Source organism: Myodes glareolus, chromosome 4 (genome assembly GCF_982192425.1).
Source record: "Myodes glareolus chromosome 4, mMyoGla1.1, whole genome shotgun sequence".
Classification (NCBI taxonomy): Eukaryota; Metazoa; Chordata; class Mammalia; order Rodentia; family Cricetidae; genus Myodes; species Myodes glareolus.
Window position 1 is genome coordinate 14503481 of NC_142029.1, and position 19342 is coordinate 14522822.

Here is a 19342-nt window from a genome sequence, read left to right on the forward strand (position 1 = left end):
CCCTTGCTGCAACAGGAACTGCAGCGACGTGAGTCATAAGTCATTCTACTGGGTAGCGTTAGAATCAGAACCAGGACATCCAGTGTCATCCAGATGACATCAGCCCGTGTGTCAGAGAAGCAGACCACCCTGGATGCTCCCCTCACCAATTGCTTGCCAAGAACTCTCTATTTTTAACCCCTGCATAAAACCAAACCACAGAAGCTAAAAAACAAGGTTAGTACTTTTAGAGACTTTCCCATAGCTTTGGGCTTTGATGGATTAGACCTTTCCTTTAGTTTTGGCAGGTCCTACTCTCTACACGCTGAGTTTTACAGCCTAAACAGTGCTTCCATCATGGAGTCAGTTGTGCTAAGGTCTCAGGGTCTGCTAAGTCTGGGGCCCTGTTACAGTGGTTTAAATAAGAATGGTCCCAAAGGCTCATATCTTTGAATGTTTAGTCATCAGGGAATAGCGATACTTGAGTGAGAAAGATTAAGAGGTGTGGCCTTGTTGGAGTAGGTGTTGCTTTTTTTTTTTTTTGAGGACGTGTGTCACTGGGGTGGGCTTTGAGGGTTCAAAAGCCCAAGTCAGGCCCAATGTTGCTCTCTTCCTGCTGCCAGCAGAGCCCAGTGTAGAATTCTCAGCTCCATCTCCAGTACCATGTGTTGTGAGATGTTTGTTTACACTGTGCGAAGACATGTCGTTGCGATTTGTTTAATAAAAAGCCAAAGGGCCAATAACTAGGTAGGAGAGGTTAGGTGGGACTTCTGGATAGAGCGAGGACCTCATAGGGTTAGAATCTAGGGAGACACCAGCAAGATGCCCAGCAAGTCAGATGTACAGAATGGAAAAGAGGTAAAAGCCACATGGCAGAATGCAGATGAATAGAAACAGGTTAATTTAAGTTATAAGAGCTAGTTGGGAACAGCATCAGCTAAAGGCCGAGCTTTCATAATTAATAATAAGTCTCTGTGCCATTATTTGGGGGCACAGCGGACAAGAGAGCTCTACTACAACCATGTCTACCTGTGTTACCCCATACTCCCTGCCGTGATGAAAATAGCCTACATCTCTGAACTCATAAGCAAGCCTGCAGGGAACCATGGAGCTGGGTTGGCCTAGCTGTCTTGAGAGGCATGTGTCACAGGTTTTTCAGGTTAGAGTCCGTGGTTCCTGGGGCAGAATGTGCCTTCCAGGTCCTGAGAGACCAATGTGCTCCCTCAGGCAGTGAAGCGTTTAGGCCACTCTGTGTTTCTCTGTGTGTTTCCTTGGAAATCAAGGAAGCATGGAAACTTGATGGGGCAACCGGTCTTAAACATTAATCTTGTGTACCCTGTATGACTTGCAAACTTCATAGTATCCTGGCAACTACAACAGCATTGATCATGGCAATCGCCATTATATTCTGTTTCTAATAAAGGTACAAAAAGTCTGATGGCTCTCAATAAAATCGTCACAGCCTCAGTTGTGCTGTGGACCCTCCAGCCTGGTCTGATTTCATTCCTGGCGGCCCTGTCAGGTGACCTTGGCCCCGTAAGTAAACGTGGGAGCTTACACAAGTTCCAGTTAAAAGCTTTGTCTTATAAGAGCTGCCTTGATCGTAGCGTTTCTTCGTAGCTATAGGACAGTGACCAAGACAGTGTTCTTAGGAATATTTCCACAAGATTGCATAACTATAGTTCAGTAGCCCCGTATGATGAATAAACTAGTGGGGGAGTAGAGCCCACTGGTTTCTCTTTCGGTGTCAGGTTGGCTAAAAGGAGTAATGGAGTGGTGTTAGGCAAGAGGAATTCTAAAGAATATGGAAGGCCGTTAGTGTTCAGACCGCAGCCAGAAGTAGAGCAACTTTTGTTGCATTGAGAGGCACAGAGGGTGACAAGGCACCTTCTTCCATCCAAATGGATGATCGTATGTCACTCACTAAACACACATATCTTGCCGGGAACCCTTGAACAATGAAGTTCTAAAGCAGCACAGGATTTTTCCCGATCAGCGGCTTCCTTAGGAACAGTGTGCCACAGACACTGCAAAGCAAGGTGACAGTCACTGCTGCACATCTGCAGAAAGTGCCTTCCAAAACAGCGGCAAAAACTGGGTCCCCATGCCCCAGGCCCCACAGAAGGGAGAAGCGGGGCTGAAATCACATCGGCAGTGAGAATTCCCAGACTGGACTAGAAACAGTACATCAATGCCATGACATATGGAGTAAGGGTAGTGTGATTTCAGCAGACTTCATGGGTGCTAAGTTAAATTTTTAAGGGGCCCATTTCTGAGGAAAATTCCTAGTGTTTGCTCCGAAGCCCCATTTGGAGCAGTGAAGAGGAGACCGAAACCTGTTTCCCGTCCCTGTTTGCTGTAAAGTGAGCAGGTCACAGCCAGCCCAGAGCAAAAGAACTGTGGAGACAACTGCCTCACAGCAAAGGCCCGGCTGTCGGCAGCATGACAAGGATCCTAAACATGGGAGAGACTTCCAGACACGCCGCTTATGGCTAAGTAAGGAATGTGCCGCTGTGCCCAAGGACGACCTTTTACACATTATTAAATACAGCTATCTATCTATCTGTGTGTGCATAAATATGCATATATATGTATACACACACACACACACACACACACACACATATATACATCTCACTGTTTAACAACAAAAGAAAGAAACTGATTTTTAAACCCAAAATTAATAAGATACCAGAGATGACTAATAATATTTGTGAAATGAAGAAATAAGTGCCAGGAGTTTTTCAATGAACTGTTCTAAAGTTGCAGTTACCTCTGGGGTGTGACCTGTAAGTCAACAGATGGTAAGAAAAGAAAAGGACAGAATCCCAGACACTCACTGCCATGCTTAAACTTTGATCATGCATTGCTCTGGAGTTAATAGTTAGTGACCAATGAAATTCCCAAAATGAAAACCAGAGAGCTGGTAGCACACGCTCACTTGCGCTATTGAGCTGGCGAGAGCACACGCTACTCTCGGTATCCAGTACATTTTGCTACTCTTTTCATCCTGCACACTTCCCAGACAAATGATCAAGTTGGGCAATTTCAGCCCAGGACGTCCCTGAATAAAAAATGAATAATAAAACAAGTTGTTTCATTCTTAAAAAGTTGCCAATTGGTAGTTCACGTTACCTGCTGTGACTCCCGCGGTTGCTCTGAGAAACTGGCTGAGCTTTTAGGGGAAGAGGAAATAGCAAGACTGGCAGGAGGCAGGTGTTGTCGCAGAGGACAGTTCCTGGCAGTGAAGACAGTGAGCTGCGAAGTTCAAAAATATAAAGAAGTACAAGCCAGGGGTGTAGTGGTGCGTGCCTGGGTCTCAGCACTTGGGAAGCAGAGGCAGAGGTAGGCAGATCTCTGTGAGTTCAAGGCTAGCCTGGTCTATATAGTGAGTTCTAAGACAGACAGGGTTACATATTACATATTGAGACTTCATCTTTAAAAAAAAAAAAAAGGAAATACAGTTCAAATGACAAATTCCATGCTTCCAAAATCCTGAGTTCACATTTCAGCGTCCTGGAGGTGGAGCGTATTGTCGTCCACTGCCACTTTGAAATGTAACTCCTCTTGCCAAATTTGCTATCATTTTAGAAATAGGCCATACTTAATTTTTTGTTTGTTTGTTTTTGAGACAGGGTCTCCTGTGACTGATCGAGAATACTGAAGAGAACCTTGAACTCCTGATCTTCCTGCCTGGACCTGTTAAGTACTAAGATTATAGCTGTACACTACCATGTACACTGATTGAGTGATTGATTTTGAGTTCCTTTTAAGCCAGGTAGAGGTGGTGCACACGCCTTTAAGCCCATCATTTGAGAGGCAGAGGCAGGCGAATCTCTGTGAGTTAGAGGCCAGCCTACAGAGCAAGTTCTAGGACAACCAAGGTTACACAAAGAAACCCTGTATGGAAAAACAGAAACAAAACAAAAAGATAATTTTATCCTTAGGTGTGCATCTGCCACATAATGTAGATTTCTGTGGAGGCCAGAAGAAGGCATTGGATCCCCTGAAGCTGGGGTTACAGGTAGTTGTGAGGTAGGAATTGGGTGGGAGGAACTGAACTTATGTCCTCTGGAAGAGCAGAAAGCACCCCAACTGCTGAGCCATCTCTCTGGCCCTGGTTTTAGTTTTCAGAGACAAGGTCTCCCTCTGTAGTCCAAGCCTCACTGTGTAAGTGAAATTTTATCCTCCTGCTTCTGCCTCTCCACGATTGGGATTACAGGCATGAGTTATTATATCTTGCTCAACAATTACATTCAGGATAGCTTCAGATAATTACACATCATATTAATTACCATCTACACATAGGTAGTTAGTTATTTTATCCAGAGTCAAAACATATTCATATGTGATATCTTGTCTGTACAAATAAAGTTTGTCTGAAGATCAGAGGGCAGGGCCAGCCACTAGCTAACCATAGAGATCTGGAGGTCTGTACAGACAGACAGGAAGTGATATGACTGGATGGAGAGAGGAAGTGATACGGTGGAAGGAAACAGGAACTCGGTCTCTTTTTGGCTGGGAAGTTGAGCAGGTAAGGAGGCAGTGGTTTGGCTCCTTTGTCTCTCTGCTCTCTCAGCATTTTCCTCTACATCTGGCTCAAGTCTTTTATTATTAAGACTTATTAGAACTCATGCTACATATTCATCTTTTGGAGGAGGAGATTTTGAGGGAGGGTCTGACGCAGCCCCACCTAGCCTGGAGCTTGTATGCTTTCCTTATTGAAGCATTAACTTGTAACATTTCTAAAATTGCCTACTAGAGTCTTTGTGTATGCACATGTGTGTATGTGTGTGGGTAGGCACACACATGGGCTAGTGTACAAATGGATACCTCAGTGTTATTCCTCAGATACTGTCCATCTTGTTTAGTTATAAAGATTTATAGTTTTTTATTTTACATATGTGAGTGTTTTGCCTGCATGTGTGTATATTCATCACAGGCAACAGTATACACGGATTCCTGAAAAGGGCGCTGGATTTCCTGGAGCCGAGTTACAACCTGATGTGAGCTGCCATGTGGGTGCTGGGTACCAACCCAGGCCGTCTGCAAGAGTAGCAAGTATTCTTAATCACTGAGCCATCCCTTCACCCACCCTGCCCCACCCACCTCCATCTTGTATTTGGAGACAATGTTTTCACTAGCCTGAAGCTTGCCAGGTAGAATGGCTGGCTGGCCATCCAGATTCCGGAATCTGCCTTCCCTAGTATAAGATTTGGGAGCTGAAAAGAGGACTCAGCTTTGAAGAGCACTCATTGCTCTTGTAGAGGACCTGAATTTAGTTCCCAGCACCCCTATGGTGGCTTACAACCCTTCATAACTCCAGTTCCAGGGCATCTTATGCTCTCCTCTGGCCTCTGTGAGCACCTGGCACACATGTGGTACATACACAGACATGTGAACAAATCTCATAAAATAAAAATAGGCTGGCAGTGGTGGTGTACGCCTTTAATCCCAGCACTTAGGAGGTAGAAGCAAGAGGATCTCTGTGAGTTCAAGGCCAGCCTGGTCTACAGAGCAAGTTCCAGGACAGTCAGGGCAACACAGAGCAACCCTGTCTTGAAAAACAAACAAACAAATCATCAAATCATCATCATCCTTTTTTAAAGTGAGCCCTAGGCTATCATGATGGCTCAGAGAGTGAAGGTATTTTTAAGCCTGGTGCCTCAAGTTCAATGTCCAAAATCCACAAAAAGGCAGAAAAGAGAACCGAATCCTCAAAGTTGTCATTTGGTCTCCCACCCCCCAAAAACACATACAATCTCTCCTTACACACACACACACACACACACACACACACACACACACACACAAAACCTAAGTCCAGCAAGATGAATTAGTGGATAAAGACACTTGACACCAAGCCTGATAACCTGAGTTCAATACCTAGGAGAGGTGTCTACTATGGTGGAAGAAGAGAACTGAGTCCCAAAGATTGTTCTCTGACCTCCTCAAGTGCACTATGGCACACACATCCAACCCCCTCTTCCAAAATAAATAAATGTAATAATGAAAAAATTTCAAGTTAGATCATTTCATGTTCTCATCAATTTCCATTTTATCTGTGTACTTAATCAAATAGCCCAGTGGAGGCCAAGGAGGAAGCACAGTGCATCCCCGGGGGCTCCAGTTACAGGAAACTTATCCAGTGCTACCTGACCAGTTTTCATGTAAATGAGATAACCAGGAACTTGCTTAGCTTATTACAGTGTAAATAAACCCAGAAGAAAGGCGGCATAAAGAGAGTTGGTGGAAATCTTTGTTCCAGAATGGGCATGTCATCATAAATGTTACAGCAAAGATTTTTTAAAATAAAATTTTATGTGATGTAATAGTATTACTCAAATTTAATGTTTTGATGAAGCAAATTATATTGTTATCTAACTACCAAGAATCAGGAAAATTGCTGGAGTTTGATGGCGCATGCCTTTAATCCCAGCATTTAGAAGGCAGAGGCAGGCAGATCTCTGAGTTCAATGCCAGCCTGGACTACCAGCCTGGTACTGTGGGAGAATGCTTTTGTACACTGTAAAGATTTGTTACTCATACTGGTTTAATAAAACACTGATTGGCCAGTAGCAAGGCATGAAGTATAGGTAAAGCAACCAGGCTAGGAGAATTCTGGGAAGTCAGAGAGATACAGACACCAGCCTGTCTGCACAGGAAGCAAGATGAGAATGTCTCATTGAGAAAAGGTACAAAGCCATGTGGTTAAACACAGATAAGAATTATGGGTTAGTTTAAGTTGTAAGAGCTAGTTAATAATAAGTCTGAGCTAAGAGACCAAACAGTTTATAATTAATATAAGCCTCTGTGTGGGACTGAATGGCTGCAGACCTGGTGGGACAGAAGCTTCAAGCTACAGCCTGCACTACAGAGTGAGTTCCAGCACAGCCAGGGCTACACAGAGAAACCCTGTCTCTAAAAACAAACAAACAAACAAAAAGTATCAATAAAATCAGACCTGGAAAACTGCTTCAGTGTTATCTAATCCAAGTCACTCATTTGACATGAGGCTTAAATGACAGAGGCATTGGGTATCTCCATACTTACAGGTAGTCAGGTTCTAGTCAATCACAGGAAAGAATATCTATCATCTCTATTTACCATTTGTCTATCACCTGTCTATCTATCGTCATCACTTTCATTTGGGAGAGACACCAAGAACCCACTAGAAAGATTCTAAATTGGCATCTTAGAAACAGAACCCTGGAGAGGCTTTGTTGACTACAGTGGTGTTGGGATGAGAATGTCCCCCATAGGGTCAGCTGTTGGAGTACTTGGTCTCCAGATAGTGGTGCTTTTTGTGTAGGTTTAGAAGGTGTGGTCTTGATGGAGGAAGTATGTCACTGTGGGTGGCCTTTGAGATTTCAAAGCCACATGCCATTTCCAGTTCTTTATTTTCTCTGTCTCCCGCTGATAGCTCCAGACATGAGCCCTAGGGCTTTGGGCTAGGGCTTCCATGACTTCTGCCACCCTGCCACGACATACTTTTGTCCCTCTGGAATCATAAGCCAAACAAGCTCCTTTTCTATACCTAGCTTTGGTCATGGTGTTTGTCACAGCAATAGAAACGTAACCAAAACAACTACATCGCCCCTACTCTTCGGGATAGTGTGCTACCAATCATTATTTTTAGCCATTGCCACAATTTTCCAGAAATAAGCTGAGTACCAGTGTTCACCTCTTTCTGCTTCCTGACTGCAGATGTCATGGGACCAGGTGCATTGAGCTGCCACTGCCATGATTTCCTTGCTGTGGGATATTTTTTTATATTTATTTATTATGTATACAATATTCTGTCTGTGTGTATGCCTGCAGGCCAGAAGAGGCACAAGACCTCATTAAGGATGGTTGTGAGCCACCATGTGGTTGCTGGGAATTGAACTCAGGACCTTTGGAAGAGCAGGCAATGCTCTTAGCCTCTGAGCCATCTCTCCAGCCCTGCTGTGGGATATTTTGATCGCACTCTGACACTCCCAAGATTGCCAATAAAGTTCACTTTGAATCAGAGGGCAGAGCTAGCTACTAGCTGACTGAAATTAGCCATAGAGGTTTTGGAGAGCCAAGGGCATATAGAGAGACACAAGAAATAGTAAGGAGGGTTTAGAAAGTCTTGGCCTTTTTTGGATTGAGGAAGAAGAGAGGGAGGAGGTCACTGGTCACTCCACAGCATCTATGATCATTCAGGTTCTCACCCGATATCTGACTCCCAAGTTTTTATTGATAGCGTATAACCAGATAAACTGTTCACATCCCCCCTGTGATGGGCTGTGCCTGGAACCGTGCGTGAGGCACAGTGCACACTTCTTCAGGTTGCTTGTGACAGGGTGTTTGATCATAGTGTCAGAAAAAGTGACTAAGATCAGTGATATCTCATTGAGTTGTTTAATTTTTTTAGGTTTAGGTTAGTTGTTTAATTTTATTATTTTTAAGTATTTGTGTATGGGGGGTTGTTCACTTGAGTGAATGTGCCCACGAAGAGAAGAGAGCATTGGATCTCCTGGAACTGGAGGTGCAGTTAGCTGGGAGCTGTCCGCTGTGGGTGCTGGGAACCTAACTCCTTTATCTTCTGTCTGCTGAAGTGTATGTTAAGTATTTTTCGCTTTGTTTTGTTTTTGTTTTTTTGATACAGGATTTCTCTGTGTTATGGTCCTAGTTGTCTTATAACTTGCTCTGTAGACCAGGCTGGCCTTGAACTCACAGAGATCCATCTGTCTCTGCCTCCTGAGTGCTGGAGTGCTGGGAATAAAGGTGTGTGCCACTACCGCCCGGCTTAATAAAATATTTTTAAAAGTGTATAATAGAATTGACAATGAGAAGTAAATAAAGATCACATTCCCCATCAATGTTTGCTAAAACAGAGCAAATGTTTGTTGGGTCATCGGGCTTGGTGGCAAGTGCCTTTATCTTCTCGACAGCCTCTAATAATATCTTAAAAGTGAAAGGAAGAATTTAAATTCTTCTTATGCCTTTTGGTACCCATTTGTCTTGACCAGATCGCCAGATAGCTCCCTACATCCTGTTTGTAGTATCTGACTAACAACGTTGTTTTCAGTACAGAGGGTCAAAGTTGAGATTCCTCCAGGTTATACTGTGACATGCCACAGAACGAAATGACCAGAACTGTAGAAGGGTCAATGTGGGTGGCTTTTTTTACTAAGAAAATAGAAATTGTTTTTGATCTTCTCTTCTGAGCAGGTGGAAAGAACACACTCTTCCCATAACTAACTAGTGATGGAGCTGCCCACCTGCGCCTGAAGGCTAACACACGTGCACAGTGGCCACCAGGGAATAGCCACAGGTCAGGTTGTGCTAGCTGCCTCTCCCCTGCTGCGATGTGTGTCGGTTTTTGCAATAGTCAGACACAGGATGCAATGGGCCTAGTGGACCCCTTTATTCAAGGCTACAGTTTTGCCTGAATGAAGCATGGCTGCTTTATAAAGCTTTGATCCTTCGAGGCAATATCTGGCCTCCTCACCAGAATGAATTTTACTTCACTTTACCATTTATCTGCCACTGCCCTGCACATCTGTCATAAGTTTATATCACAGACCAGGAAAGTGATGATGGAGTAAGTTCCCAGGACCACGGCCTACGTAAGACGTAAGTTCACAGGACCACGGCCTACTTAAGATGTAAGTTCACAGGACCATGGCCTACGTAAGATGGACTCAGTGTTTCCCAGTTCGTTATGAAAGTTATAGCTGACATTTTTTATCACCGTGGCATGAGAGGGAGCTCATTGTCTATATCTCGCTGCACTCAGTAGAGCTAGGATTATTCCCTTCTCCAGTGGAAAGTCCCATAGGTCCCATTAGGCAAAGACTAGGTGATAGATGTTCTCTGTACTTACAAAGGTCCATTCTCAAGAACATCCAGACAATGGGCTCTGTGTGAGACCGGGGAACGTGATTTTCTCCTGATGGCTGACGTGAGTGTTCTGCACCCCTGTTCTTTGTTGCTTCTGTCTGTAGATCATAAAGTCGTTATCCTCATTATCTGTGTAGCATTGTTCCCAGGACCAGCAAGGCCTGCTTGCCACCGACACAAAACCTGGTAGCTCAAGGCCCCCAAGTTGCAAAGACAGCCTTGTTTCTGGCTTCAGCAACTGTACCTCTCTTGCTTCTGACAGTGAAATGTTACCTCTAGACCCATGTTAGATAGAATTCCATCTTCTTGCTGGGACCCAGGGAACCCAGTTTCTTAGTAGCTCCCCTGCCTTCACCTGAAGACACAGTAGGTGGCCGAGCCCTCTCAAGGATGCTCCACCCACTTAAAGAGTCCCATTCTGGGTTGCTTTGGGAACAGGTGTGGCTACGATTGTCTGGGAATGTGATGGACTAGTGGGGCCTCATGTTCAGTTCTTACAACTTCGCTGAAATGCCTGACCCTCTTTGTTGGCCACAGCTGCTCTGCATCATTCACGATGGCAACTTATGTCTCATCTTCAGAGAGAGCTCTTCATTAGCGTTTCTATTGCTGCGAAGAGACACCATGACTGTGGTCAGTCCTATAAAGGCAAACATTTAACTGAGGTGGTAACTTACAGCTCCTGTCCTGTTCTTTTCTCTTTCTGTTAATTACGACCCTATAAACTCTCAGCAGGATTTCCACATTCCACATAAGCAGAATATATTTCTGAAGCGCAGTTCTTTCCAAACCATGGTGAAGGGCTGGAGGGATGGCTTAATGGTTAAGAGAACTGATTGCTCTTCCAGAGGACCTGAGTTCTAGTCTCAGCAATCACATGGTGTCTCACAACCATCAATAGTGGGACCTGATACCCTCTTCTGGCATGAAGGCATACCAGCAGGTAGAGTGTTCACACATAAAGTTTACGAAAAAAAAAAAAAACAACCCAGAAACCATGGTGAAGACTTACCTGGAAGGTAAATATGAACACAAAAGTTACGAAAGGGGCATATCAACTTTGACAGAGTTTGCTAGACAGATGTGGTAGGTGGCTCATGCCTGCAATCCCAGCAGTTGGGTGGTAAAGGCAAGGAGGATTAGGAACTCGAGGTTACCCTTGCCTATTTAGCAAGTTCAAGTCCAGCCTGAGCTACTTGAGACCCTTTGTCAAAAACAGAGGTTGAGCTAGAGAGAAGGCTCAGAGGTTAAGAGCAGAGGACCTGAGTTCAATTCTCAGCAACCACATGATGGCTCACAACCACCTGTAATAAAATCTGGTGCCTTCTTTTGGTCACGCAGGTATACACGCAGGCAGAATACTGTATACATAATAGATGAATACTAAAAACAAAAACAGAGATTGATTGATTTTGAGATAATTTATCATTTATACATGACTGCGTGCAAACCACCTTGCAAAACCTCACAGCTTTAAAGAAACTATTTAGCTCCTGTGGGTTGGTGCTTTGACCCTGGCTCAGCTGACTCAACCTGTTTCTGATTTAGCTCCACATCAGCTGGGTTTAATGCGTGTGTGGGCCACCAGGTGGCAGTTCACTCAGGTGCTACTCATCTGGATGGTGGTCCTTGTGTGTCGGGAGGATGGTGATGAGTAAGGCCATGGATCTCTGTTGTCAGACTAGCCCAGGATTGTCTACTTGCCTGGGCACAGTCCCTAGAGACAAGAAGCCAGCCTAGCCTCTTGAGGCATGGACTCTGCCGTTTGCTGCTTTGTATTAGCCAAGGAAAAGTCACAGCGACAAATCTGATTAAAGACAGAGATGGACTGGGATACAGGGTTAAATCTTGGGGTTCAGTCACTAGCACCAGAGAGGAGAGTGTGTGGGGGACAGGGAGTCAGAAGTGGGGAGGAAGGAGGAGCAGGCGCACTTTGGATGGGAGGAGCTACAGGTCTCATTATAAAGAGGTGCCCCTCTCCTAAAAAGGCCAGGTCTTTTTAGGCACTCTTTTGTAATCCCACACTGGAGATGCTTGGATACTTGATGCCCACTAGACAGATGGCCTAGCCCAATCATTGAACTCGCAACTAATGAAAGACTGTCCCAAAGTAAGGTAGAAACTGGTTGTGGTGGCACACACCTTTAATCCTAGCATTTGGGAATTAGAGGCAGGTGGATCTCTGTAAGTTCAAGGCCAGTCTGGTCAACAAAGTGAGTTACGGGACAGCCAGGGCTACACAGAGAAACCCTGTCTCAAAATCCAAAAACAACAACAACAACAACAAATAATGTACACAGCACCTGAGTAACACCCTGAGGTTGTCCTCTGGCCTCCATACTCACAATGACACACAGACACAGACACACAGACACACAGACACACAGACACACATGTGCTCAAACATGAATGTGCACAAAATCAGAGGTGTGCTTAAAAAGAGGCCATGGAAGCTTGCAACCGTTTTACAACCTCTGCCGTGTCTTTTTCTTCCTCTCACTTGGAAAAAACTTCAATTTGTATCTTTTGCCTATAGTCAACCCTTTGCTAATTTTCATATCTGTCCTTTAAATAACAAAGGGTCAACCCCCTTTATGAAGCTTTTTGGTAGCTGCCCACAGGAAACTTCCTGTGTAACATTGTGGGCTTATCACAATATTTTTATGTGGAACTGACAAGGTGACTTAGTGGGTGAGGGTGCTGCACAGGCCCAACAACCTGAGTCCAGCCCTGGAACTCACAGTGGAAGGAGAGAACTGACCCCCCAAATTGTCCTCTGACTGCCACACACATGCTGGGACTGCCTTCCCTCATACAAATGTCATATGCACACACATGAAATAATTCAGACATGTTTATTTGAGAAAAAAAAAAGCAGATCTTTTCAGAAAAAAAAAGGCAGGAGCAGCTTGTGTGGAATTGTACATCAACACATTTTTAAAAATATTTTATCACATTCTACTGAGTGCATCTATTTAATTTTGTAGTTCTATCTTTTTATCCTTGTGAGATGGTTAAAAAAAAATACAGCCAAACCATTCCAATTTATGAACATGGATCTCTGGTTGTTATTTCATTTTTGTTTCTGCCAGGTGAGTGTACTTAATATTCATTTTGTCCTCAAGAAAAATAATTGTCCCTATTTTGGTCAGTATTGGGAAATACAGCTTTGTTGGGTCTTCTGGGACAGAATCTGGGGATGTAGAGGTTGGCCTCAAACTTACCTTTCTGCTTCAGCCCCACAGGTGGGGAATTATAGGCAGGTACCTCCATGCCCAGATAAAGATTTTTTTACATTTATTTGGTTTTATTTTTGTTTTATTTTTAGTCTTTTTTCAAAAGTTAATCATTTTCACAATATTAATTCTTCTATTGTGAGGTGGGAGATCTTTCAGCCTTCTCCTGTCTTCCTCCATTTCCTCAGTGTTTTAACATTTTTATTGTAGGGGTCTTTTACTTCCTTAGTTAGGTTTATTCCAAGCTAGGTAGCAGCCATCTTCATCTTCTGGGATTTTTTTTCTTTTCTTTTAAAGATTTATTTATTTACGGATGAGTGCTTGGTCTACACATACACCTGCAGGCCAGAAGAGGGCATTATATGCCATTACAGATAGTTGTGAGCCACCATGTGGGTACTGGGACTTGAACTCAGGGCCTCTGGAAGAGCAGTCAGGGCTCCCAATTGCTGAGCTTTTCTCCAGCTCCCTGTTTATAGTTTTTAAAGATTTTATTTATTATGCATATAACATTCTGCCTGCATGTATGCCTGCGCTCCAGAAGAGGGCACCAGAGCTCTTTGTAGACGGTTGCGAGCCATGTGGTTGCTGGGATTTGAACTCAGAACCTCTGGAAGAGCAGTCAGTGCTCTTAACTGCCGAGTCACCTCTCCTGCCCCACGTTTATTTATTTATTGTTTGCATGTGGGAATGCATGTGTGTAAATTCAGAGGATAGCTTGAAAGTGTTCATTCCCTCCTCCTACCACGAGGGTCCCAGGGGCTGAACCCAGGTCCTCAGGCTTGGCAACAAATGCCTTTACTTACAGAACCCTTTCACCGGCTCCCAGCTTAAGACAAGACATTTTCTCCACCCAGAAATCTTTACAAAGGTAAGCCAGAAAGAAAACTTTAGTAAGCCTTAAACCAGAATATGGTGCAAGCCCGGGAGGACGCAGGCAGAGCTCATCCTTTTGCGTTGCCACGCAAGCACAACCGATTACACAGATGCTCTTTGCAGCCCTGCCTGGTAATTAGTCCTTAATCAGTCCTCCAGTAAGAGAGTTTGACAAGGCCATTTGTTTATCCTAAATTCACCTGATAATTAGGTCACCATCTGGATTAGTTAATTGGTTTTATACAACGGAAAAAGAAGTTTTCTTTATGAACGAGCTTGTAGTTTTACAATTGGGAGCCAGACTTTCACCGGTCAGGGCTCCTAATCATCCACAGAAACTGGGAGACAGGGCCCTGGTATAGCTCATCAGATTATGTCTCTGTACTTATGTAACGAAACATTTTATAATATAATGATTATTTCATATTAAGAAGACATTTAATAGAAAAGAATAAATTCATATAGAAGTGTAATAGGTTTATACATACTGTATAATAAGATTTCAAGTTAATCTGAATGACATCTTCAGAGAAGTACCTAGACAACCAGAATTTGAGTGGACAGAATATTTAAAGAAATACACACCATTCTGAGACATGAAGAACTTAATTATCTTTTCTAAAGAAAAGTAGGGAAATCTTTCCTTTGTTCTTCAGGGGGGAACTCCGCTCCGTTTCAATCTGTCCTCGCCCTTACCTTGAGCAGAGCTCCTCTGGGTCAGCTGTGGTCTTTAGTAACCATGGTATTTGGCATGCTTCTATTCTCATCCGCTTAGCATTGATTAATCCAGTCCCTCGTCCATCAGGTCATAATTAGATCGCATGCGCCAGAGACGGGTCTGGACTATGTTGATTCATCTGTGAGTCAGAGGCAGACTCCTTTCATTACGGAAATTGTATTGCATAAAAGGAAACATAACAAACAGATAAATAAATGTACTTAATAATTTATTTACAGTCTAATCACAGGTGCTATTAAGCATAACGAGGACATTAAAACAGCACGAAGGCCTGAGCTGGATGGGGGACATTGTAAGAGGGACACGGGTGTTTGAACTGTGAACTGAACTGGATGGGGGACATTGTAAGCGGGACACGGGTGTTTCAATTGTGAAGAATTTCAAGGAAGACGAAGGGAGTCAGTGTCACAAGCAAAGAAAATGAGATTTTTGACTGGAGGAAGGGAACAGATGTGGGTGCTATTTGGCTGTGAGGAGGAACATGGGAAAATGATCTGTGGGGCCAGAGAGAATTCTGCTTTAAAACATGTAAAGTTGGAGCTTTCACTTTTTATTTATTTATTTATTTATTTATTTATTTATTTATTAAGTATACAATGTTCTTTCTGTGTGTATGCCCGCAGGCCAGAAGAGGGCACCAGATCCCCTTACAGATGGTTGTGAGCCACCATGTGGTTGCTGGGAATTGAACTCAGGACCTTGGAAAGAGCAGGCAATGCTCTTAACCTCTGAGCCATCTCTCCAGCCCGAGCTTTCACTTTTTTTTTTTTTAAAAAAAATGTATTTTATTACTTTTTTTATTTATAAAAGTTTATTAATTTATAAAAGTTTCCATTTCCGCCCCTCCTCCCAACACCCTCCCACTCCCCCCACTCCCTCTCCTCCTCCCTCTCCATCCCTAAGAGCAGTCAGGGTTTCCTGCCCTGTGGGAAGTTCAAGTCCCACCCCCCCAGGTCCAGGAAGGTGAGCATCCAAACAGACTGGACCCCAAAAATCCAGTATATGCAGAGGAAACAAGTCCCAGTGTCATTGTCAATGGCTTTTCCGAAAGACCCCGTGCCAGCCACATTCAGAGAATCCGGCCACATTCAGAGAATCTGGTTGGATCACGTGCTCGTTCAGTCCCAGTCCAACTGGCCTTGGTGAACTCTCATTAGATCAGTCCCCTTGTATCAGTGCTCCAATGTGGGTCTCTGTCTCAATCTCCATCCATCAACGGGTGAAGGTTCCCTCTGGTCTTGCCTTCTTTGCTCACGTTCTCTTTCCTTCTGCTTCTCATTTGGACCCAGGGAGTTAAGTCCAGTGTTCCAATGTGGGTCTCTGTCTCTGTCTCCATCCATTGCCAGATGAAGGTTCTATGGTGATATACAAAATATTCATCAGGGGGCTGGAGAGATGGCTCAGAGGTTAAGAGCATTGCCTGCTCTTCCAAAGGTCTTGAGTTCAATTCCCAGAACCACATGGTGGCTCATAACCATCTGTAATGGGGTCTGGTGTCCTCTTCTGGCCTACAGCCATACACACAGACAGAATATTGTATACATAATAAATAAATAAATATATTAAAAAAATATTCATCAGTATGGTTATGGGCCAAGGCCGGTTCAGGCACCCTCTCCTCTGTCCAGAGAACAATCTGGGGATTTCTCCTTGGACCTGGGATCCCCTTTATAATCAAGTCTCTTGTAAACCCTAAAATGACTCCCTTAGTAGAGATATATACTTCCCCAATCACATATCCATCCTTCCTCCCCCCCATCCCAATCCCCCGAGCTTTCCCCATTCCTCCCCTACTCCCTTCTCTCTAACCCTCTCCCCTTCCAACAACCCTCCCACCCCCCCATGCACCCGAGGTTGCTTGGCACTCTTGTCTACTTCCAATCTCCAGGAGGATAACTACATGATTTTCTTCAGGTTCACCTTCTTATTTAGCTTCTCTAGGATCACGAATAATAGGCTCAAAGACCTTTAATTATGGCTAGAATCCACTTATGAGTGAATACATACCATATTCCTCTTTTTGGGTCTGGGTTACCTCACTCAGTAAAGCGTTTATTCCTATTTTTATTGAAACATTTTACATATATGTCTCTGTGTGCAGGTGCCCATGGAGGCCAGAAGAGGGCATTGGATCCCTTGGAGCTGGAGTTACAGGCAGTTGTGAGCTGGGAACTGAACTTGGCTCCTTTGGTAAAGCTGTGAGGTCCCCTAACTGCAGAAGTATCTCTGCAGCTCCTGAGATGCCTCTGAAGAAGAATACAATAACAGCCAAAAAATTACCCCTCTTTTGATTTTATGTACATGAGTGTTTCACTTGCGTGTGTGTCTGTTGTCCTTGCTTGTATGTCTGTCTAGCACCCGTGTGCCTGCTACCTATGGAGAGCAGAAGAGGGCATCAGATCCCATGGAACAGGAGTTGTGAGCAGCCATATGAGTGCTGACAGTCAGTCCTGGGGCTTCTGAAAGAGCAAGTGCTCTCAACAGCTGATTTGCCTTTTAACATCAAAATACAGGGCTAGCCTGTGACTCCACCTCCAGGTGATCTAACACCCTCTTCTGTCTTTCTTGGACACCCGTTCACACCTAACATATGCACACATGCAGACACACTCATAAAGAACTAAAATTTTAATTAAAAAATCAAAATACAGATGTTGAGGAAACAAGGGGTTAGCTTCTAATCCACATTAATTGTTGGCAGGAGGTATTGTGAGAGGAAGCAGGGCACAGACATGGTTGAAAGCAGGGATCCAGACTTCCTTAGCTGGATACAATGGTGTGGTTTGTGGAGAATGCATGCTCCTATGAAAACAGATTAAAATGGAAATCAGATTTTCAAAACTTAATCTTTATGATCTCTTCAGAGAGTTGCCTGGCTAACTAGGGTCTGAGTGGGCAGAGCATGAAACGGGAACTGGAGTGGCAGGTCAAAATTCTTCATCTGGTTTCGGCCTGCAGGCATCTGGCCGTGACCTGGAAGGCTGCTGGACTCCCAGTCTTAGAGATTGGGTTGCTGGGCGGCTGCAGAGAGAGCCAAGTAAGTGGCGAAGGTGAGCTGTGGAAGGCCAGACTCCGGGAGGAGAGGGGAAGGCGGAACCCGAACTCTGACTTGAGGGAGATCCCCCTCCCTTGAAGGCTTTCATCAAACGCAATACTGCATTGCACATGGGAGCAAAACTGTGGGTGAGAAGCCTCTAATATCTGCCAGGCTCTTAAGGTCAAAGAAGAAAACCTTGGGTTTCAAGACCTAATCAAGAAGAGGAGGTCTTTCATAAACACACTTCTTTTGTTTATTATTGTGATGTATGTGTGTGGGTGTTTGGCCTGCATGTGTGCCTGTGTACCAAATGCATGCCTAATGCCCTCAGAGACCAGAAGAAGGCGATGGGTGTCCTGAAACTGGAGTTCCAGATGGTTGTAAGCAGCCATATGGGTGCTGGGAATTGAACCTGAGTTCTCTGGAAGAACAGCCAGTGCTCTTAACCACCGAGCAATCTCTCCAACACTATAAACACACTTCTTTGTGGTTGTTGTTGTTGTCGTTGTTTTGTTTTTTTCAAGACAAGCTTTTTCTATGCAACAGCCCTAGCTGTTCTGGAACTAACTTTGTAGACTAGGCTGGCCTTGAACTCACAGAGATCTGCCTGCCTCTGCCTCCTGAGTGCTGGAACTAAAGGCATGGACCACCACCCCATAACCTGTAAACGCTCTTCTTTAGGGGCTGAGACAGCTTAGATTCACATAATGAAGTAACATTAAAGTGTCCCAGAAGACGTTAAGAGTCACATAGCTGGGGACTGGAGAGGTTGCTCAGCAGTTAGGAGCTCCTGTTGGTTTTCCAGAGGACTGAAGTTCATTTTCCAGCACCCACATCAGGCAGCTCACAACCTCGTGTAATTCTAGTTCCAGAGAATCAGATGCCCCCTTCCAGGCACCAGCACATTTGTGTACACACGTGCGCGTGCACGCGCGCGCACACACACACACACACACTCACACACACGGGGCTGGAGACATAGCCTGCAGGTAAGAGCATCTACTGCTCTTGCAGAGGACCCAGGTTTGGTTCCCAATTATCTGTAACTCCAGTTCCAGGAAATCCAACAGATTGTGCTCATACATACACTCAGGCATTACACACACACACAAAATAAATAAATATTAAAAATAAAATTTAGAAAAAAAAACCCAACTTTGAAGCTGCGAATCTGCTTGACATTAAAATCACCTTTGTCGGACCAGGCGTGGTGGTGTACACCTTCAATCCCAGCACTGAGGAGGCAAAGGCAGGCAGATCTCTGTGAGGTCAAGGCTAGCCTGGTCTATAGAGTGAGTTCTAGGACACAGAGAAACCTTGTCTCGAAAATCAAACAATCAAAAGGATCATCTTTGACCAGCCTTGCTAAAGAGACAAATAGATTTATTACTGAAATGGTTCACTAGACCATCACAGCAAATCTGAAATAGATCAGCATGTAGGCCATCAGTTGGTTTCCCATCTAAGAGTTCAGTGCAATATGTTAAAGACCATGTTGAAAAACAAATTCACAATGAGTCACAGGCTTAAAACAGAAAAAGGAAAGTGGGGGATAAAAGGCCAGAGAGATGGTTCAGTGGTTAAAGCACTCACTGCTCTTGC

The 19342-nt window shown here is 44.2% G+C and overlaps 1 protein-coding gene across 3 annotated transcripts in view; it reads right to left on the reverse strand.

Moving 5' to 3' along the window:
* The window catches only part of Spink8 (serine peptidase inhibitor Kazal type 8 (putative)), a 39470-nt gene that overhangs the window by 11730 nt on the left and 8398 nt on the right, over positions 1-19342 (reverse strand). The window contains exon 1 of one of the 3 annotated variants that reach the window (XM_085688876.2): positions 14661-14766. The exons of 1 other annotated variant lie outside the window; for it this stretch is intronic. In XM_085688876.2, the coding sequence (XP_085545002.1) occupies positions 14661-14731 (71 nt within the window). In that variant the 5' untranslated portion in view covers positions 14732-14766. Of the gene's footprint in view, positions 1-3114; positions 3315-14660; positions 14767-19342 lie in introns of those variants that run through there. One more of the 3 variants, XM_048423851.3, reaches the window with a different exon arrangement.